This window comes from Rhopilema esculentum, chromosome 10 (assembly GCF_057945365.1).
Source record: "Rhopilema esculentum isolate cy_ngs chromosome 10, ASM5794536v1, whole genome shotgun sequence".
Taxonomy (NCBI): Eukaryota; Metazoa; Cnidaria; class Scyphozoa; order Rhizostomeae; family Rhizostomatidae; genus Rhopilema; species Rhopilema esculentum.
This window is the reverse complement of record NC_142824.1, coordinates 13,315,919-13,339,028: the sequence shown is the minus strand read 5'-3', so window position 1 is coordinate 13,339,028 and position 23,110 is coordinate 13,315,919. Positions and strand designations below refer to the sequence as shown.

Below are 23,110 nucleotides of genomic sequence, written 5' to 3'. Positions count from 1 at the left end.
CCAAGAAAGCGCTAGAAAAAGTCTTTGAAAAGACAAACAAAGAGAGCGAAGCGTTAGCAAAGAAATGGCCTCGTTGAGGAAGGCCCATTGATGGGAGTCACGCCGCGAATTCGGAGCGAGGGAAGCGAGCAAACGGAGATTCGAGACCTTTCCACACAATCGCAACCCCAGAGGAACCGAACTACCGAAGCTCAGTTCAAGGGGTGTAGCAGTTTTTGCGGAGTTCGTGCAAGAACTTTCGATGGGAACGGACCGATATCAGATGTAATCGGACCGATATGAACGGAGCGAGCTCATTTGCATATGAGCACATTAGTATTATTTGTAGAGACTCCCCTACGAAGCCCGCTACGCGGGCTTGCCAGTGACCCTACGGTAAAGTACATAGATTAGCCTCGGAAAAGACAAGAATTTTCTTAAAACCCCCTGTGAATGATAGTAAAATTAGCCTCGGTAAAGACAAGGATTCTTTCGAAGCCCCCAATGAGTATGCAGATAAGCCTCGGAAAAGACAAGAGGTGTATCAACCTCGATTTGAAAAGAATTGGCTCCGCATAGGTCACGTGATAAAAAAATTACTCGCACTCCTGTGACTATCGCTAGTCAGGGGGTCGCCTGAAATAGAGAAGGGGTAGAGGCTCCCCCCTTCCTAGCGATAGTCACAGGAGTGCGAGTAATTTTTTTATCACGTGACCTGTGCGGAGCCAATTTTTTTCAAATCGAGTTTGATACACCTCTTGTCTTTTCCGAGGCTAATCTGCATACTCATTGGGGGCTTCGAAAGAATTCTTGTCTTTACCGAGGCTAATTTTACTATCATTCACAGGGGGTTTTAAGAAAATTCTTGTCTTTTCCGAGGCTAATCTATGTACTTTACCGTAGGGTCACTGGCAAGCCCGCGTAGCGGGCTTCGTAGGGGAGCTAGTCTTCCGTTAATTGAAAGTTGCTTCAAAACATTTGCAGCCCAGGTCTATTCGTGTTCCTCGTTTAGATATTTTAATGTGTTACCCCCTAAGTCTCCTGTTTTAATTTTCCATAAAATTTCATGGTAAGACTTCCCAACTTTACTTATCTGTTTACTCCTCTGACAAATAAAATTAAAATTGAATCTATCCTGAAAATGAGAATAAAAAAGCAATGCCCTCCTACATTCTTCTAATTTTATAAGAAATGCAAGCAAAAAGTGTAATATCATACAGCAAGCAGGCAAGCACATTCTAAACATGACAAAAGACAAACATAATTAATCCAATCCATAGTCACGCCTACTGTGAGTAGCATATACTATTGGCAAGAGCAGGAAATAATTGCTCGAGGACAAAGTATTATTTACTTGCAGCAACAACCCAATTGAGATAAGAGCTTCTTTCGTGTAGGAAGATAATGCTTTATTACCCTGATTGTAATTCAGTAAATCCTTTTAGAAAAGTAAACCCAAAGTTAATTACTTGCTGGCTCCAGATACCGATACTTGCGAAATTCCTAATAGAATCAACCATAGAAATGGAATCAACCCAATGAGTAGTTCCTCGATTATTAAGATTATCAATTAGCAATAGAAACACGTTCGCGGCGGGTCTAACGACTCCTTTTAGCAACCGGTTTTTAGTGTAACTTCACCCAAATAAGCAGAAAGTCATTTAAAATGGTTTCTAGAATGATTAATTTACAATTCCGAAAATGATGCATGCACAATCTACCGTAACAATCCAGCTTCCTTTCAGCACAAAACCACGAAATGAGGTAGAAATTCGCCGTTCGCGGCGGGGGTCTAGCAGTAAGCGACCGGTTTTTAGTGTAATTTCATCAAATTAAGCCAAAAATCATTTGAATATGGTCTTATTAAGCGACCAATACAGCAAATCCATTTTCCTTGAAGGACAAAATTTTCACGGGTTAATCCTATAATTTCTCCTATTTAGTCAGAATCAAATTTTTAAGTTTTTCAATCATACAATCTTTGCCCTCGTCGACTTATAGGGCGCTTATCAATATTTTCTAAGGCCATTCTTAATGCTGTAATGTTCATTTTGAATCCAGCGTGAATATCTTTATCATAGCATTTCGTTCAATTCTTCGTCACTTGTGATGCTGTTTTAAGATATAATTTGGGGCCACCTTTTAAAGTTCCTCTGTTTATTTTGAATCAAACATTAAAATTTTCCAACAATAAATTCCTGTTAGCCGTTATTGGTCCATGGTGCTCGTTTAGATATATATCATCTAAAAATTTCTTAAGCATCAAAATTCCTAAAAAAATATGTTGATTCATAAAAGAATTAACGACTCCTCTTCTAAACTCCAAAGAGTTATAGAGTTATTACGCAGTTCTATACATTTGAGGTCCACATATCACATCTCCGTCAGAATTAGCTTTTGAAACACTGCAGGAACAAAGCATTTAGGAAATGGAAAGATAGATAAAAGCCAAGTTTCGTGCATCAGAAAGTAATCTTACTCTAACAACAAATTAACAAAATAAAATTTACGGACAACAGCTGATCTATATAACTTTAGTCCTTTTCTCCACAGTCAAGTTTTTTCTTGTTTCATCATTTGATTTAACGCCAGCATAAATGCCATCAATTTCGTTTCGAAGGTCCGAGAATCACGTCTGCGTCATAATTATTGCTTGAAATGATCTTTGATCTAGATGAAGAACAAAAAGATTAATGAAGATGTCATTCCATGGTTAATGAAAGCACGTTTCAAAGAAATCGATATACAGCCAATCCATATTCTTTTAAGCAGAAATGTACGCAAGAGGTAAAAAATTCAGAGAAACACGTTCGTGGCGGGTCTAGCGACTCCTTTCAGCAACCGGTTTTTAGTGTAATTTCACCCAAATAAGCATAAAGTCATTTGAAATGGTTTCTAGAATGATTAATTTACAATTCCCAAAATGATGCAGGCACAATCTACCGTAACAATCCAGCTTCCTTTCAGTACAAAACCACGAAATGAGGTAGAAATTCGCCGTTCGCGGCGGGGGTCTAGCAGTAAGCGACCGGTTTTTAGTGTAATTTCATCAAATTAAGCATAAAATCATTTGAAATTGTTCTTTTTAAGCGAGCAATACAGCAAATCCATTTTCCTTGAAGGACAAAACTGCGAAGAGGTAAAACATTAAGAGAAACACGTTCGCGGCGGGTCTAACGACTCCTTTTAGCAACCGGTTTTTAGTGTAACTTCACCCAAATAAGCAGAAAGTCATTTGAAATGGTTTCTAGAATGATTAATTTACAATTCCCAAAATGATGCAGGCACAATCTACCTTAACAATCCAGCTTCCTTTCAGTACAAAGCCACGAAAAGAGGTAGGAATTCGCCGTTCGCGGCGGGGGTCTAGCAGTAAGCGACGGGTTTTTAGTGTAATTTCATCAAATTAAGCATAAAATCATTTGAAATTGTTGTTGTTAAGAGAGCAATGCAGCAAATCCATTTCTCTTTAAGCGAAGGAGGTAAAACACTAAGAGACACACGTTCACGTTGGGTCTAGCGACTCCTTTCAGCAACCGGTTTTTAGTGTAATTTCACCCAAATAAGCATAAAATCATTTGAAATGGTTTCCAGAATGATTTATTTACAATTCCCAAAATGCTCTCAAAAAGCTAGAAATAATTTTCACTCAAGAGGCAGGCAAATCCCATTTGTTTCAGCGGGAAAATCGCACAAAAAATGAAATTTTAATCGAAAAATACTCACTTGTTGTACCAAAAAGTCAGCGAATCCGATCGTTTATCTACAAAAAAGGAAGGCGGTTAGGAAAAGTTGCTGCAAAGGATTCTCGAAAGGCATAAAAAGTTGGGGGCTGGCGGGATTACATAATTCGCAGTACAACGGGTTTCCCAAGAAAATCAAATCTTCTTGCAACAAGAATAAACAGCAGGAAAAATCTACCACATTTCTTCATACTTTTAAAGCCGATCCAGTTTCCTTTTAGCACAAAACCACGAGAAGAGGTAAAAATTTTTCGTTCGCGGCGGGATTCTAGCAGCCGGTTTTTAGTGCAATTTTATCCAAATGAGCAGAAAATCATGTCAAATAATAAATTTCGAAAACACGTAAGAACAACAACGCTTACTTGTACTCCCATGCCATCGATTTTGATGCCAGTGAAGAAGGGGAACAGCCAGCAGCCATCGCAGAACCGAAAAACGGGCAGCAGCGGGTGTACCGTACGTAGCTACTAAAACGAAGAAAGGGAAGATCAGCACGAATTACATGGCTCTTGCAAATTAAATAATAACAAACAGGGTTTCAATCGATCGATCGATCGATAAAAAGGAAAGGAAAATGACGACGAAAAGTTTATGAAAAGCTAGCGAGACTCACCTGTAGCACTGTAGCACAGTAGCACCGTAACACCGTAGCACAGAACACGACCGTCGACAACCGCTTCGAGTTCGAAAAGGAATGCCAACCAGCACTCAGCAGTGCACGTAGATTTATCATCCAAATCACCGAAATTATCGGCAGACAGTAGATTCTTTGTGGAAAGCAAAACGAATTTGAAAAGCCTCCGTTCAAATTGAAGGGTTGCTGGAGGAAGAAGTTTTGAAACTTTTTGTAGAGAGCAAGAGAAAAGAGAGAGAAAGAACCTTTAGAAACGCGAACGCAAAAGCCAGTATTTTACCCATCAAAGGGAGGGAGGAAATGTTTTGAAAAATCCTTTGAAAAGGTACTCGATCTCTTTCAAAAAAGTTAGGGATGAAAAGGGATAATCGCTTTAGAATCAAAGGTCAAGGTTTTCAATCAACAACTACTGACTGGATGACAATCGACGTTTTCAAAACATCCAGGAAAGCGCTAGAAAAAGTCTTTGAAAAGACAAACAAAGAGAGCGAAGCGTTAGCAAAGAAAATGGCCTCGTTGAGCAAGGCCCATTGAGAGAAGACACGTCGCGAATTCGGAGCGAGGGAAGCGAGCAAACGAAGATTCGAGACCTTTCCACACAATCGCAACCCCAGAGGAACCGAACTACCGAAGCTCAGTTCAAGGGGTGTAGCAGTTTTTGCGGAGTTCGTGCAAGAACTTTCGATGGGAACGGACCGATATCAGATGTAATCGGACCGATATCAACGGAGCGAGCTCATTTGCATATGAGCACATTAGTATTATTTGTAGAGATGAGAACAAAACAGCAAAATAAGGCGAAAAAAGTTACACGGAGAAAAACGAAATAAAAATCAAATACAATGCATTCTTTCAATATTTAATATTTCTAAATATTTTCGATTTTCATGCAATTCTATAGAAGAGTTAAATCTGGTTTTCAAGAAAATTCAATTTTCCTCTTACATTCAATCATCACCCGACGTTTATACTCTAAAGAGTATGGCTTTTTAAAAAGCATACATTTTGTAACATATTGGCTAAAAGCTTTTTCGTCTGACACTCCTCAGAGCATAAAACGTCAGAATAAGGGTCGGAAAGAACACGATGAAAAATATATACCCAGTTGTGGATCGAAATAGGCCAATCAGAAAAATGCAAGCACAAGACCGGTATAGTTGACCAATCAGTGTCGCGTGCCTAAGAAAAATTACCACTGGAGTCCAAGAGAGAAAACGAACTCCTTCTGTCTACACAATGGCGGCTTTTTCGTTTGTAGGTAGATCGATTTCAAAACTGCTAGATGGAAGGACAACCGGGCTCTGCCAATTAAAGAGTGTAGGACAAGATGTAATTTGGTAGGCAATGTTTCCGCTAATTCGTGCCTTCTTCAAAATTCAGTTTGTACCTCACTAGATAGTGAGCTGAAAATCAAAATGCACATCTTTGACACTGAAGGTAAAATATTCTGCGTTTGTACATAGAAGCTAATTTGTACGAAAGATTGGTAATGTATTTAACGTGCCAATTTTTTAAGAAAAATTTTCTAAAAATCTTCTCTGCTAAATACAGTTTTCATTTACTTTTCTAAATTTAACTTTCAATTCATCAATCATGTCTTTGGACCATCTAAAAATGAATTAGTTTGTTCCAGCAAGATACATAACATTGTTTGCATTCATTCTATCTAATTATTTCCTCTGCAATGATAATCAACGATCCCTTACAAATTAAAAAGTAATTTGTTAGTTTCCCTGTACCTAGATCACAAAAAACGATTAAACACATAGATCATAGGAAATAAAGAATTAAACTGTGTCTTTATATCCCAATGTCTACTGATAAAAGTTTTTGCAGCAAATGCGTATATCTAGAAAGATTAAAAGTTCCGAATCGACTCACCTAGTTCTGTGATGACAGTAGAGACCTTGCTTTCTTCAGAATTATTTAGCTTTTTGCTCCCTTTTTGCCCCATTCTACAACTAAAAAAACAAACGTGATATCGAAAAATAAAAAATAACAACAACGGGCATAACTAAGATTGGCAGTATGTCGACCAATTATTGATAGATAAAAATGAGAAATTCACATCGTTATTATCTCGAATAATGACTCAGATCTTGATTAAATATTGTTGCAGTAGTTATTTAAATTCAAGCTGAATGTTTAATCTAAAACAAAATAATTTACATAATTGATTATTTGTTTAATAACGTAGCGTGTAACTCAAATCAAACACAAAATATTTTATATGAATGTTTAGGTATTATGCAGAATTCATCACAAAGTTTTCCAAAAACAACAATGCAATATTTAACGTAAATGTGTAGGTTTAAGACTCACATACCAAAGTTAACTTTCTAGCTTTCTGTATTGATTGTGCGATAAAATTTTGATTCCAGCAGCCTATATCTAATAGGCAACAGGCACGACAAAAAATTTACATAGAATAAAATTATTATGGTTTCTTAGTCTTTATAGTTTTATCAATCATCTTAATAATTTATGAATTTAATTATTTGTATTTAATTTTTAAAAATTTATCATGTATATAGGTAAGCAAGTTTAACTTGAAGTTTTGGCCATCAGAGTTATGATCTGCAACAATTTTCTTGGTCTACGAGCTTAGGCCTGACTATGGCACCCTGTCTTATCATATAAGCTATCGTTTGTGGAAAGGGAGAATTGAGAAAATGTTTAGTCAGAATGGAGTTTTGGTAGGATGTTCTGTCTTTTCAAATTACAATATGTCTCCTATACTTAATCTTAAGTAGATATTTTGTTATTGTTACCTTTGTATGCATAAGCAAGATTAAATGGAAAATTCAATAGTTAATAGGCATTCTGTAGAATGACAAAAGACATCAATTCTAGAACAGCGTAGTTTACACCTGCACAATGCTAACGAACATGGGTGATATTAGCAGGATTATGGCCTTCAGCGATCAAAGATTTCTTTTTACAAAATATATTTACTTTTAAGCATTCTAGCTGTAATGCTGAAATAAAGACGAGAAAAGAAAGCTTGCCAAATACTTTTTCGTTATCAGCGATGACACTCAACAGTGACATTTTGACCTTTGAAACAAATACAATTTGCACGAAAGAATTTACTCGTTTTCTGTTTGCAACAAATTGCTTTGAAGCACGTTGTTATATATATATATATCATTAAAACAACCTTTGATAACGTTTTGGATTTATATGAACGAAGAATGTTTCGTAGAGAAATGACTCTCTTCGTGAAATCATCATATCTTGATTAAATTCTTCTTGATTTTTATAAAACTACAAATTGTAATACCGTTATTGAAATATATTTTCAAAATCGGAAAGAATCAAAACCGGGGGTAAATAGTCAAAGCAAAATATGGTATTCAGATATTGTTGTCATTGTTAGAAGACAGCTCTAGTAAAGCAGGAAGTAAAAATTGGAAAACTTGATTGCCCGTTTACGTGCATTCAAAACCATAAAATTGCATCTATTTTACTGCAGCATAGTTCTTAAGTTATAACTTTAAATATCTAGAAATCTGTCGGCAATTTAAGTGGAAGTAACGACCTTTCAGCTTTCTATATCGATAAGAAATTTAAATCGAGAGCAACCTTCAAACCACTAGTTTATCTTTGCTATCTTTCTATCAAAGTGCCATTGAATTTTGTTTGTGTTAACCCGAGTTTGGTCAGGCCTAAGTTCTATTCACGTCCTGAAGCTAACTTGTTTTGTTTTGACGTGAATGCTTTGTCATGTTCAGAAAATAGTAGCCACAATTTTCATGCAATAATTTTGAAGTCTGTCATTCAACGATTACGAGAAACACAGTCTACATGAATAATACATCTTGATTATGTGTCTAGCCAAAGATAATTTCTAGATAGATGATCTTCGCTACGTTCAAGTTACTTTGTTCGATGGGCAAACCAAACTGACTACCTGTATAAAAGTTTGAAATGGGCTGCATTACTCACGTGATATGATTATGCTTGACTTTTCTTCTTTAAGATAATTGAAAAATTCCTTCACCTTTGAGTAATCTAGCGATGTTCCAATCCAAGAAGTTGACGGCTATGAATACAGCAAGAAGCCCTAGAAGATGTATTATTCTACCAGACAGTCATTTCACGTGAAGAAGCAGGTACTTCGCAGGTGTTTAGCGATCTTCGATCAAGATATTCTTATAAGCGAGCTTCAATTATTTCTATTGATCCTTTTCCAAACCTGAACAAAAGGATTATCTTTATGCGGGCAAGGTACAGCATATTGTGACCGCATACACTTAATTCTAGGGGCATCTGAAGAGAAAGTGTGAAAAGTGGAAAAAAGGCCGTTTAGATTCTCGAAAATGTCGTTCTTTCTGACTTTCATCGCTTTAAGGTATACAAGGAACGAGATAAATTTAAAGATAGTTTTTCCATAATCGTAAAAGTCAGTGGCAGACTGCCAACCGATCTGGGACCTGTGATGTGTTGGTGATGCATCCTCGTTCAATTGGGGATAACTAACTTACTACATTAATACATTAATACTTACTACATTTTGTAACTAGCTTTACGAATATTGATCTAAATCTAGGTATGCTAAAAAACTGTATCAAGTAATCTAGGTCAGCGACAAATGTAGATACGAGTCTTTTTTCTCTTCTTCCTTTTAACAGAGCCCTTATCTTTTTCTTTCTTAATCTTTCTTTCTTGCCAGATAATATTCGCACTTAAAATAGAGGGAGAGACAGACTCGTAGCAAGTCCAGGTCAGGTTCAACGTGAATGATTACGGGTCTACGTTTGGGTAGGGCTTGCACACTTTGTATCATTGTTTTTGTATCATCGAGTGTTGCACGTGAAAGAGAAGAATTAAGCAGATGCTTAAGCCAGGATGGATTGTTGAGAAAATAATCTGCGTTATTCAAAGTGTATCTCATAAACAAGTTTATCTTGGTTGCGGAGGCTGTTACTGTTGCCTTTGTATGATGTAACAAGGTCGAACTGAATATTTGATAGATCTAGCACACCTGCACTTTTGTCAAAAAGTTGATATCTTTATAGTATTGAGCTTCTATTAGAGACGAACACGATACTCTTAATAAATCATGTCATTGCAAGATACTGTTATTGGTATAATGAAGTATCTTTTTACTTCAAAGGCATATCACTGTCTTTTGAAAATACTCAAGATAAGATGTTCATACACCTGCACTTTTGCCAAAAAGTTGATATCTTTATAGTATTGAGCTTCTATTAGAGACGAACACGATACTCTTAATAAATCATGTCATTGCAAGATACTGTTATTGGTATAATGAAGTATCTTGTTACTTCAAAGGCATATCACTGTCTTTTGAAAATACTCAAGATAAGATGTTCATACACCTGCACTTTTGCCAAAAAGTTGATATCTTTATAGTATTGAGCTTCTATTAGAGACATTCACGATACTCTTAATAAATCATGTCATTGCAAGATACTGTTATTGGTATAATGAAGTACCTTGTTTCTTCAAAGGAATATAACTGTCTCAAAAAGTTGAAGATAGTCAAGATTAGATGTTACTCATCATTGGCCCTCATTAGTGTGGAAGGATTTTCTATATGACAAGGTTGGATAATTGAAAAGTACAGTGACTCCTTCCTGACAGTATTTTGAACTAGAAACGGTACTTATAAATACTGTGCTTAGAACAGTGCTACGGCTTTTTATAACTTTGGGTTGAGGCTTTTTGTACATTTTTGTACAGTGGTCTGTCGCTTTCTTCCCCCAGTGATGGCACTCTAAAGAGAGAGCTACAATTTATTAATCATTGTTGCGAGGGTCTGATAACTGTAAGCGTTTGTTCTTTAGAAATGTTTAGGGTATCTGCATTGAGTCATGCTTTAAATCATACTATTTCAACTTAGTCCGAAAAACTGTATTCAGACAGCTAGCTTTTTGTCAAATGATGTCATAAAAGTCTCCGTAAAGAAATACTGTTCCATACAGTTGTAGTTTAGCGTTGATTTCAAAAACTTATACACAAAACAAATGTGCATGAAAACCATTTGGAAGTTACTTTAGACAGAGAAAAAAAGAATTTTGTCCTAATTTATTTGGCGTAGCTCTCCTAAGCACCAGGCCTCTCCGGTAAATACCACGTATCGTTCATCTAATGAATGTTATATCAAGATCTCTCAAAAATCTCTATTCTTATTTTGGAGCACGATTCTTCAGAAAATGACCGCCAAACCATCTCTAATAAAAAAACATTGAAATGAATATTGCTTCACAACTTACGAATAAGACCATACACGTATTTATTTTCCCTAGTAAATTTTTGTGATTAACGTAAAATATAGTGTAATTGGAAGGCTTTTTATGTCATGAGTTGAAAAAAATCCATAGCCATGAAAGCTTACTGTTACTGCTCAGGAACCTTGAACAGGGGCGTACCCATCGGGGGGGGGGGGGGGTTGTTACAGGGGCGTACCCCACCTTTGGAAAGTTAGTCGGTAAATTTTACGGATGGTCGGTAAATGTTATGGATTGTCGGTAGAGCCGTAGCTTGACTTTATAAAGTATATTGGTGTGTATACATTGACAAGCAAGAGTTGAATTTTGGTCGGTAAATTCACCCGTTACACCCCCCAACTCCTAGACCTTGAAAGAGAAGTCTAAAGGTTCAGGGATAGGGACTGCCCTCAAAAATTTCAAAATTTTCTTATGTTCATACACTATACAATAAATCAACTTGTTCTGTACTGTAAGATGTTAAGTTCTACGTGCTTCCCTTTGTTGAGGTATCAATGTTGCAAGTTAAGGAAAGCTTAGTTCGCTTGTGGATATCTATTCTATTTGCCCCATTCCGATCTCAAATGAAAGAAAAAGAGTTTCGCTCTTCTTTCCTTATTTAACCTCACGTGTTACTCTGTTTTATCTTGTTCAGTTTTCGTCTGTGCATGATATATGCGACGATGTTCCACAGAAGAGCCACAAATTCTATGCACGTGACTGCCGAGACACCAATCCATAACCCAAGTTGACCACCAATGTCAGACATCAAATTGTCAAACTAAAAATAGAGAAGTGTTAAATTTTTATTCATGAAAAGTCACCTTTTCACGAAAATGGGAACTTCTTTTGATTGTAAATGGTAAGCTGCGTTTAAGATGGTTTGTTGCTCGAACACGTGCTTGACTGGTCGACATTGTGATTGGTGGAAATGATATCTCACTATTTGACTGAAGGTGTTTGGGCTGATAGGTTTTTTTAAATATACAGATTAACAGCCAGATGTTTGATAGTGAGCACGTGGTCGAATGAGAAGTACTGTAAGTCTTTGAGTGTGTGCACCTTTTCAAATAAGCATCCTCCCGCTTCACCGATACGGTTTAAACACTTAAAAAATAATTTTGAACGTAGATTAGATAATGACCTGAAAGACGTGATTTCATTTTTCGCCTTTCGTTTTGATTTTTGCCTATCTGGCATCCTTGAAATGGGAACGACTTAGAATTTTCTGCCTCTACTTTCGAATCCTTTGCACAAGACATTTCTCAAACAAGCAAACACCTAACGCTGAAGTGGCTTCCCTCTTTAAGCAAATTGAAATTTATGATGGCATCGGGTGCTCATTTAACAATTTGAGGTATTTCAAGTCACTTGAGCTCAATTCCGATGTTACATTTCAACAAATTTTGGAATTCATGACTGGAATTCATGTAGCAAACGATAAAATCTTGGCGCTAACACTTTCAGTATCTTTGTAATCCAATAAGTGGCAAGAAGTGAAACTTTATTTCTTTTAACATCCACATTTATTCACAGTACCCTCAAGTCTTCTGCTCGTTTTCCAGTCTCTTTGTCTAGACAGTAAATAAATATTTTGTATTTGATATTAAAAACTGTTTGAAGTAAATTTGCCGGGGGGGGGTCAGAAGGAGGGGGGGAGGGAGGAGGTTGCTCTCTGTAGAGCTAAACTGCAATATTGCCGGAAAACGTTCAATTTTTTCAGAAATATAGCATAACTTTCTATTATCCAAGTTTTCCATTTTGAGAAGACAGAATTTAAAGCTGAATGTTACGTAAGAGTCTCTGAATATATCTTTTTTAGTGTTGATGTCGCCCCTACTATGACTTTTCCTATCTTCGCCACCAATAGAAGAAAATAAACAAATCCAATAATTAACAAATAAAGGCACCTTGTAATATGCCTTCGTTGCCACTGTTTGCACTGTTTGGTCTCTGTATTTAATTTCAATCAGGATGATATTCTCTCTGGAAAAAAATGACTAAGAGACTAAGCTACGACTGCAATTATTATGTACAGAATATTTTGTAAAAGCTTTCCTGCTCTACATTTGAGATTTACTTAATGAAAATAATTAATCTCAAAATCTATCCTGGTTAAAAAAAGAGGAATGTTCTACTCCCTATTTTTTTTACTTTTTTGATAAATTTAAAGGAACAAACAATTTTTTACAAAACGATACCAGTTGGAAGTATGGAAATGAATAACTGCCCTGCGGCCATTACACTTATTATACAATGTATATTACAAAAAATATTAGATATAAATAAAGGAAAATTTTACACGAATGTGTTTCCCTGTTTTACCAATACTCGCTTCCATCTAACGTAGGTACCCTGGGTACAATAGGTATAATTGGGAGGGAAATGGAGATGGGAGCTTCCCCCAATTCTTTGACTCTGGTAGCAAGGGTATGACGTAGGTAGCTACTTACTTGACATATGCTGTTGTCATGTTCTTGATGGAATGGATTTTCTAAACGAGATAAACAATAGGCAGATAAATTATGATTTCAGCGTTGTAAAAAGGGCAAGATTAAAATCGCATGGAGATGGGGCTAAAATTTTTTCTTTCGGCACTGCATCAGCTATGTCGACAAAAGTAAACTTTAGCATCAGTCTCAGGTACGCCAAACACAATTTGGATAGAGTAGGGTTGGGGATTGGCTAGAAGGATCTATACAAAGTTTCAAACTCTTATGGTAGTTTCTCACTATCATCTTGATGCTATAATCTTCATATCATACATCAGCAAAATGAAGTTGGAGGGGGGGGGGGCTACAGTTCCCCCAACACCTGGTCCTCTGGCGTCCCTGAGTATGGACAACATGGTGCCTACCAAGGCGATAACTCTTTCTGTCAGTCATTGGGCACTCGTATCATTTGAATTCGTCATTCAGCATGATTTAAGGTGCAAATAACTTCAATCAATAAATTGCTCATTGTTTTTGTCCAACCCTGTTTTATTTCATAGAATTCCAAAACCATGGTAACATAGCACTTTTCTTTAGAGGGCTTTACTTACTAAAAATGGCAGAAATGTTGTTCTAGGGTATTTTGGAAAAATTTTTAAGAAAGAAGAAAGAGAGCAGCGCCCCCAATCGCAATGGCCCTTTCTTCCTTGATCGTAAGTTGATATAAAGTTGCCTTACTTATCGCTTCTCAACAAATTTCTAATATCTTCTTTCTAATAATTTCTAATAAATTTCTAAACCTCCCTTTTTAAATTTGAATTGATCGCAGACATTTCTCGTGGCATATAATTTGAGACAGACTATAGAAGTTTATTTTAACCTCTGTGTCTATGGCCCCGGGGTAGTCATAGTCTTTTGCTCCTCGAGGTATCGTCCGAGTAGTATTGTAAAGTAAATTTGTAAGTAGCGTAGCTTGTATTTATGTATTGTAACTTTTTAATGGACATATATAAAAAAAATTATAATTCTAAGAATGCTAGAATAGAAGCTAAGAATGTATGAGCAATCCAAGAAAGATTTTTCAAAAATTTACCAGGAAACGTTGATCGAAAAGTGATGGACCCAAGGCGCTTTGCGGCGGGGTGTGGTGGCATAAGCCTCAAAACGTTTTTTCAAAACACTCAGCCTTTCAATTAGATTAAAGTGGTTAAGAGTTATTTTCCCGGGGATGACCTCCTGAATCAATTACTTTAATCAAACCCTGTAATTGTTTATCTTTCAGATTTATAATCAAAATCTCTTCTTGCTAAAGTTGTAAGATAAATCAAAAGCTCTTATATTTATCAATTATGCAGTAAAACCAGTTTAAAAAGCCTGGACGGAAAAGAAATCTGCAAAGTACTTACCAGAAAGCCAGTAGGGTACACGTTAGCTTGAGAAATTGACTTTGCGAAAAAAATTTCCCTTAAAAAAGAATTAATTTAACTGAAAAATTTAACTTTGATTTTATAATATAAGTAAAGTACAGGATTGGGAAGGTCGATACGTTGAATTTGGAAAGCTATCAACCCCTCGGTTTTTGGTATCTTTTAGTCGTTATACACAAAGAATTGATTGATTTCAAAAATCTAAATGATATTTGGCTTTTTACTGTTTCAAAGAGCAGGACATGTGTGCCTCTTTCAGAAATAAAGTTGGCTCAAGATAGCTATGTTTTAATATAGCAGATGGTGATATTGTATCAATGTAAAATAATATAAGTTTACAAGATAGCAAATTATCAAGTTTCTTTAAAAGCACAAAGCATAAAGTTCATGGTATTACCTGCAAGGTTGTGGGCATTTACTGTTGCATTCTATGAGCCCGCGTGAGAAATTTCCATGCACAAACATGATGCATTGTTCTGGAGAAGAGAATCAGCATAAAGTTTCAGGCTTACGCAGTTTATGTTGATGAATTTTTTCAGTAAATCTCAAGTTTTACGAGAACCTCGTCTGATTCAAGAATAGCATTTTGATATTGACAAATACAAAAGGTTGATAGATTATTTAATAGAAACATCATGATTTGGGAAAACTTTACATTAAGAAAGAATTAAAAATTGTGTCTTCATATGCAAAAAACAAAATGTTCCTAGGTAATCTGTCAAAAACTTGCAAAAGAAAGAAAGAGGTAGTAAAAAAATCAGATAATAATTCTGTTTTCAACTAACCCCGTGACGGTAACAAGAAATTAGCAAAATTTGGGGATGAGCCCTCTTCCTTCATCACAAGAATGCTGAGCAGTCTATGTAGGAGATAGGAAAAATTATCCCTGCTTTGCAAAAAGAACAAATGCCGTTTTGCTAAGAAGAAAACTCAATCCATTGCTAAAAATCCTGATAAGAGGTACCTACTTCAACGCATAAATTATTTGACAAGAAAATATTTTGAATGCACCTACTTTCCTCCATAGTTTTGCATGCCCTTGATTCTACGAGTTGTGAATACTGTACGTCAGTGCAGTTACAAAGTCGTATTTGGGTGTTTCCTTTGCATTTAGCCACACAGTCCTATAAAATAAACAAAGAGTTGAATTAGTCTTTAGCAACAAAGTTTCTACTCGATTTAAGTTTTTTCAATTCAGGTTAACATAGAATACAAATAATTATTTAAAATTTTGCTAAAATGATTTGATGTATCTTCCTTCAAACAAACATTTTTAACCAGGTCTCTAGAAAAATTTGAGAAACAAATTTTTTTCTAAAATCAAGATGGTGAAAATCTATAGGATGCGTGGGTATCTCTCAAACGAGGCTCGTTAATTGTATTTGGTTAGATCATGAAGGTCTTATGTGATGTAAATATCCAAAACATAAATTTTCTTGAAGCAATAAACCAAAATTTTGTTGCTCAGTCCAGAGCTTTTAGAAAATTTTATACCTGAACAGAGTATTTCCTCGTTTCAGAGCCAGCAGCTCTGCAGCTTCCGTTGCCATGGACGTCTTCTCTTTCAACCACGCTCTGACATTGAGGCAGCAATGTTTCAGAATCATTTCATATATGTAAAAGTCCAATACAAACATTATAAAAGAACTTGAGGGGCAACATAATTTTAACGTCTTGACTAATACTGAATATATACTAAAGAAGAATAAAGCATTGAAAAACAACAAAATAACATATACCATACCATCATAGAATTGTATGCAACAAGAATTTTTTTACAAAGAATCTCTCTCAACAGCAAGACTAATCGAGGAGGAAGAATTTCTTTTTTAAATGTCCTGATTTAGTTACCTAAAAGAAGTTTTTAGTGAATTTGACCAAATTTTGGGATGCAGGTAGGCTTTAGACTTCAACTGGAGGTTGAATGGGGTTCATTTTACAAATTTATGTCTATAACGTTCAAAATATCCGTCATTTGAGTCCCATGGGTACCAGAGCCATTTGAATTTGAGCTCGAGATCTCTTCAGCTTCACCTTCATTTACTTGCAATCATTTGATGTTAAACTAGATAATATGCAAGTCTCATCATGGCCAAGAGGCTACAGGGAGTCACATTCACACATTTCTTTTTGTTGTGCGCTTGTGATCATGTCTCTTGTAAACCCATGGGAGGTGCTTCAATACCCAGCCATTAAGCCGAATTAACCAATTTATCTATCGTTCTTCGAACTTGTTGGTTTGTTGTATTTATTTGTTCTTTATATATTTTAAGATCCGGTAAGGCCTGAATGAAGCATTAATGTGCTCAAGGCCTTCGAAAGAGGGAGGGTGAAGACCTATAATTATGTTTTAGCCTTGTAATTTCCTAGAAAAAAATAACTTGTTTACATATCACGATGGTCTTGAATGGAGAAAAGACGGTACCTGGGTCATTTCATGAGACTTTCTTCAAATTCAAACAGTCAAAATTCAAAAGTCTCAAAAATTCAAATTGTAAAAAGTACGCATACACAAACAGTAACCATTTAACTTGCAGCAAAGTTGCGTTGTATCATCCTCGATTTACGCCGATCAAACAAATGCCAATACACTTTATGCTTGTTTGGTCAAATACCTTTTTTATGGATATGCTGGCTGACATTCCTGGGGCAATGCTGAGCGCTTTCTCAAACGGATAAAGCGGCATGTCTTGGTCTTCAATTAGGATACGGATTCCTTCTTGCAGCGTTAGACTTGGTATGTATTCACTCTTCTTCATGTCGATTGTTATCCGCAGATCTGTTTGGCAAAGCAACGATAATCGTCGTTTTACTTAAACGCTTTCCACCATATTTCAACTTCTATGTTTTCAAAGTCTCTTATGAGTTTATTCGATCATGAACACAGGGGATCAACAGCTAGCCTGAACTATCACGATTCAAATGTAATTAGGATTCTTCAGAGTCAGGGAATCTGCGTTTTGTATCTGTTTTGTGACAAATAGATAAGCAAAAGTTGTATCTGTCAGAGTTATCGTAGCATTGGTCAATAAAGTATTTCATTGTATTGTTGAAGTGAGGGCGATAAATTTACCTGTTCCTCCATCGCCACTTGAAACGAGTGGTTCAATAGCAGTGCCATTATCGTATGTGTAGCCGTTGAACGTAAAACAATTGCCATATTTCCAATTCCAGGTTCTTTTCCAATACTTTGTTTCAAAGTATCTAGAGAGCAGGTAATTGAAAGAAGCTTTTATATCTGAACCAACGAACAGGAACAATAAAGCCTTATCAAGAAATTTTTCTTTATCTTGATTGCAATTGGTCACATAAAAGTGACTTTCTTTCAATAGATGACATCTTGGGACATTTTGCCCGTAGTGTTGATTTGTTTTATTGTTTATTTTGGATATCCCTGTGTAACAAACCCGTTGCACTATTTTCGATGCGGAAAGCAAGTAAATGTGACAGGAAACAATAAATTTGTCTTGGATCGGAATAGCAAAAATGAATAAAGAAAAATGTTCAGAAAAGAAAAAATAAAGCTTCCATGAGACATGCAAAAACGTCCATGAGATTAAGCTATGCTCTACCTAATAAAAAAGTTGGTTTAAATTGAAAACAATTTAAATTGAGGAGATCAAGTTTTTGATCCAGATTCTTTAGTTTTAGATTTCAGTGACAACGTACCCGTGGCTTTAAGATCCAAATGCATTTGCTAGCAAATAAATTATCAAAAGTTCACTTATTCAAACGTACCCATGGTTGCATCTAAGTCCTGCCCAGCTGCAATAAGTGATAAAATCGTGGAACTGATATGAGTTCGTAGTGCGATAATCAAGTGACTTCGAATTTATCTCAGCAATCACGTCACCAATGACGTCATTAACTGAATCGACTTTGATATTGGACATGTTCAGTGCTGTTCCCATCTGCCTTGTGCTAGCAAAGAAATTCTTTCGGACGTCAGTCGTTGTCCTGTTCTTGTTGAATATGGAGTTGTTTTGTTCAAGCATCGATTTTACTTTGGATTTAAGCAGCATGTTGAAGTTGCAAATTGTCACACCAGGGAAGGTGAGAAACTGGTTAAAAAAATTAGAACGTGTAGAAAGTGCAAAAAGGATCATTTTTTGAGAAATGATAAAGCTATACAATTAGGGAGGCCATATCAAATAAATAAGAACACGAAGATATTATAATAAGTGCCCAGCATTTGTTTATATATTACAAATAACTTTTTCTTGGGTCGATGTTGCATTAAATGAAATTGTTATTACATAAACTTTCTATATTTAAATGACACAATTGCAAGAATTTCTATAAGATTGTGTTCTTAGTTTGCAGAATCAATGAAACATAATATTAAACCAAAAAAAAATTATTGCATTAAAACAAGGTTTTGGAAGGTTTCTAAACAATGAAAGAGGCATTCAAAAGGAACCAAGACAGTAAATATTAATCATTTGATGCTGCTTTAAGTAGAGAAAGGAATAGAGATGGAGCTAAAATTAATTTTTAGTGTAAACTGCAATATGCTTAACTTCATGGGTAGACTAAACTGTGATTAAAGCACCTATTCTATGAAAGTACCCTTTTGGGGTCACACCCTGTCAGTCTCCTTACCTCCTCGTATGATACACTTATCCCTGTGCTAACAGGACGGGACCTATACAGAACGGCTAACTTAACAACCATCCATGTAAAACTGATCATAACTCCAAACCACACTGCTAGCCAAGAGAATTTGAATCGGTAATCGGAAGACGCTGCGATGCGCCCAACGCCATGCGCAGTGGTAGTCGATGCAAAATCAGAGAGTAAAGTTGTGATGCCACTGTCCTGGTCAAGATTCTCCTTCCCATTCTCTCGTGTTTGCGGATTTGGGTTATCCTGGGACAACAAACATGATATTATTCTTTAAGTGAAACGATGGTACACTGTTTTAGGAAGGGATCATGCCTGTATAAATATCATTTGTAAGGCTAGCCAAACAAAGTCTTTCGCTTCAAAATTGCACCTTTAGATTAGAAACCAGGGTTGAATTTTCCAATCTGTGTCAGTACTCCTTTTGCCAGTAAAGAAACCAGTTTGAAGTTAATAGCTAGAATGATTTAATTACTGAGAGCACTGTTTAATATAAGCATCAAGCGATTTTGATAACTGCACAAGAATGTCGATCGGTGCGAATGAAACTAAGATTATATCAAATTTTGAAATGCTGTTCGATATAACGATGTTCATTCTTATCAATGATCATCAGGGAAAGAATTCGAGAAATTTAAAAAAATACTAGAAATGAACCAGGCTTGTTTAGGTAATCTCAAGCCTCGAATTTTATAAACACTCTATTATAAACAAACTTCAGTTAAATTTTCGCTCTATTATATAATCTACAGAATGTGTCGTTTTAAAAGAGGATCGGACAAAGCATTGAACTGATTGGGTAAGCGCGATTACGTTGATGGCTTATAGTGAACGAACTATACTTTGTCTCTTTGATATGAAAAGCAGTTCCAGCTGCAGAACAAAGATATTAAACAAACAAGATAATGTTCGAAGGGCCTATGACTGTCAAAGTGCTTTATGAATAGAAAATCATTGCCATTGTTTACTAAAAAAATTCCAGATAAAATGCTTTTATTTTAAATGGCTAAAATAGAGCATTTTCTAACCTAACAGAGTGACTTGAACAACAATAAATATTTGAAGTTTATTTGAATTTAATGTCAAGATAGTAAGTAACGTCTATCATGTTACCGTGCTCAGAAAATGCCAATAAAATTCCTGACTGGGAAATGCATTGAAGATATACTTTAAATCTAGTTGCTAAACATAGATTGAAAAGGTTTTTGATTATATGATGTTAAAATACATTAAAAACATGAGATTTCACTACCGTTGTTTTAATGCCAACTTAAGATAATTTTGGAAATTCAATCAAACTTTCAAACGCCTGTTCATTTTCACCTCAGTAATGAAACAGCTTTGCAGGATGATTAGAAATGTTCAATCAATCACTTTTGCTTGAAATATAACTTGTCATATCAATTTTAAACTTACCATCTGTGAATCTTTATCTGGTATTATCTCTTCACATACTGCTGCTTGAAAAGATGAAAGGCAGAAGGCCCGTAGATTAAAACCTTTGCAAGTGAATTTAATCAACAAATATAGATAAATATTCGATCCAACGTCTTATTTTGAATCCATCGGCAGGGGTCCAAGGATTTTGTTTGGCTACTGGACACGTGACTTATTTTCTGACCATGTAGGAATTCATATTAAAACTTTAAACACGTGACTAAGTGTAAAATAAGTATGCAAAAGAATAACGCTAATTTTAATGATAAATTATGCATGCAATTTATTGAAATTTTACATTCTTTGGGATAAAGGAATAATTTATGATGATAACAAAGCCATGAAACATATTGGCCTTAAAGGTGAGATCTCTACAAGGGCTGCAAAAAATATAAAACAAGGGTGGATTGGCTCACAGAATAATAATAAAAATAATAATAATAATAATAATACGAATATTTCAACAGGATAAAAGCTTCAACAAAAAAATTGCTGATTTCAATGCTTAAAAGAAATAAAAAAGAAATGTTAAAAACTTAACTTACAATTTTATAACTTTGAATATATTACGTTAAAAGTTTTTGATTATTATTAAAAAGCCTAGTATTAAATATTATTAAAAACTTCTTCTTCTATAACTATTAAAAACTATAAAGCCTATTATTAAAAAACCTCTTCTAATTCTTTTTAGCGTGTCCAACAAAGTTTTTGGATTGAAAAAAGGTTCAGCTAGCTAATTTTGAAGCGTTTTCTATAACAATTTATCAATCAGGTGATATCAGTGTGTGGAACGTATTTATGACATTTCAAAATTAAAACAAGCATATTAGATAGATATTGCTTTTCCAGATTAGCATTCAGAAACTACCTAAAAAGGTTTTGTTCTGGTATATCAGACCTTGAGAATGAATCACTGACAGATTGGATTCGAAAAAACATTTGGAAATAGTTCAATATGATCAGTTTCTGTTTGAAAACTTGATGAAAGAAAAGTTGCATGAAAGAAAACTTGAACAGATAGAGTGTAAAGTATTTACTGGACAAGTTCACATTGAAAATCGTTAATGTCAGCGGCTATGCAGTCGCGGATGCTCTCATTAACTAGAATTTTGAATATTTCAAATGTCTGTATACATGTATAAGAGTATTTCTACAAAAAATGAAACTTTGCAAATTATTTCTACAGAAAATGGAATTTTGCAGATGCAGATGAAAGCAATAAAAAGTAAATAAAAAGATAAAGACAATTTGACGCCATGCTATTACAAGCTCCATTATTAAAGAAGATTCTGATGCATGACTTAAAGCATTTAAATGTATAGGTAAGAATATGATTGATCTCAGATTGTAACTTTATCACATAGCTCAAAATGTGGTGTTTGTCGCGGAGAACGATGGATTTTGCAAATAAGGCTACGTTTGTATTGATGAATATAGAAAAATGTTATTTGAAGATAAAACAACAAAAAATGTCATACCATTTGAAAAGAACTTAGCTACAATCCCGGTCAAAAATGGTTGAGACTTTTCAAGGAAAGCTTATATTTTCACTTTCCTTTAAAAAATAACTTTTCCCCCTCCCCCAATTCAATGTTGAATGCATGATTTTAATAAAAGAATGATAGAACTACAAATCCAACATTGCTTTGAGAGGAAAGGGGGGATTCGAATTTACAGGGGCAAGGTAAAGTAAAAAATTACAAAAATTGCATTTTGTCTCACCATTTTTGTCCGGGATTATAGGTACTTTACCTGGTACATGAAGACTGTATACTTATTTTCTGTGTTCCAGAGCACAAAATTTTCTAATCAAAGTTCTTTTAGTCTTCTGATGTAAATGTTAGGCGAAAGACAACAGAGTTTTCGTATAAAATTACACAAATAAATATACAAATTGATTTTTAGAACCTGCATAGCTGTTTTTACAAAGCCATCGGTATTTTATGGGAATTGTACAAACTGAGAGAGATAAAAGCACGTTCTTTTATTCTGTCTGACAACAACGTCAACGAGAGAATTAAAGCTTATGTAAACGCCTTTACAAATACGATGCAGAAAACCAGCTATTTATTGACAAGACATTTATTAGAAATTACTAAGAATAACAACAGGAACTTGATAAATAAACAAGGAAGAAAATTTAATTTTACGGCTATTCAAGAATATGACTCGAGACATTATTTCGAGAGTTTTCTAGCAAAATTGACTCATTCGATTGTTATTTAAACCAATGCAGTTATAGTACATTTAAATCACTTCCGGATGACAATGATAATGGAAATTTCAATGTTAGATAGATAAGATATTTAGGAAGAGAGAAAATATTATAAGGTTATAAAGCTTTCTCTGGAAAATCTTCCAATGAAACAACTCTGTGCACGTACCCTTAACTCAGAGACGTATCCTTGTCATTTTAAGATAGTGCTCAAAAGGTTTAACCCAAAAAGCATTTTGCATAAACATAAACTGATTTTTCTGTAGCTTAAACCCCCAATTAAGCTGGTTGATGACGTGACTTTTAATTTTTGAGCCTTCCAAAATCAAGTTTTTTCTGGTTTCTCTAGAATAAAAGAGTTTTTAAACAGGTTTCTTATCCAAA

General features: G+C 35.1%; 1 protein-coding gene across 4 annotated transcripts in view; it reads right to left on the bottom strand.

Moving 5' to 3' along the window:
* Positions 1–20,924, bottom strand: part of LOC135688528 (epithelial sodium channel subunit alpha) — a 33,462-nt gene extending 12,538 nt beyond the window's left edge. The window contains exons 1-17 of one of the 4 annotated variants that reach the window (XM_089110982.1): positions 20,491–20,924; positions 19,054–19,320; positions 18,190–18,512; positions 17,525–17,655; positions 17,067–17,230; positions 15,946–16,026; positions 15,467–15,575; positions 14,849–14,927; positions 14,431–14,488; positions 13,046–13,086; positions 12,503–12,578; positions 8,305–11,373; positions 6,238–6,317; positions 4,336–5,759; positions 4,085–4,189; positions 3,706–3,742; positions 884–2,649 (exon numbers count right to left, since the gene is read on the bottom strand). In XM_089110982.1, coding sequence (XP_088967108.1) covers positions 11,218–11,373; positions 12,503–12,578; positions 13,046–13,086; positions 14,431–14,488; positions 14,849–14,927; positions 15,467–15,575; positions 15,946–16,026; positions 17,067–17,230; positions 17,525–17,655; positions 18,190–18,512; positions 19,054–19,320; positions 20,491–20,493 — 1,488 coding nt within the window. In that variant the 5' untranslated portion in view covers positions 20,494–20,924 and the 3' untranslated portion in view covers positions 884–2,649; positions 3,706–3,742; positions 4,085–4,189; ... (1 more) ...; positions 6,238–6,317; positions 8,305–11,217. Of the gene's footprint in view, positions 1–883; positions 2,650–3,705; positions 3,743–4,084; positions 4,190–4,335; positions 5,760–6,237; positions 6,318–8,304; positions 11,374–12,502; positions 12,579–13,045; positions 13,087–14,430; positions 14,489–14,848; positions 14,928–15,466; positions 15,576–15,945; positions 16,027–17,066; positions 17,231–17,524; positions 17,656–18,189; positions 18,513–19,053; positions 19,321–20,490 lie in introns of those variants that run through there. The other 3 variants (XM_089110984.1, XM_089110983.1, XM_065205424.2) reach the window with 3 other exon arrangements.
* Between the last annotated feature and the right edge of the window lie 2,186 nt (positions 20,925–23,110).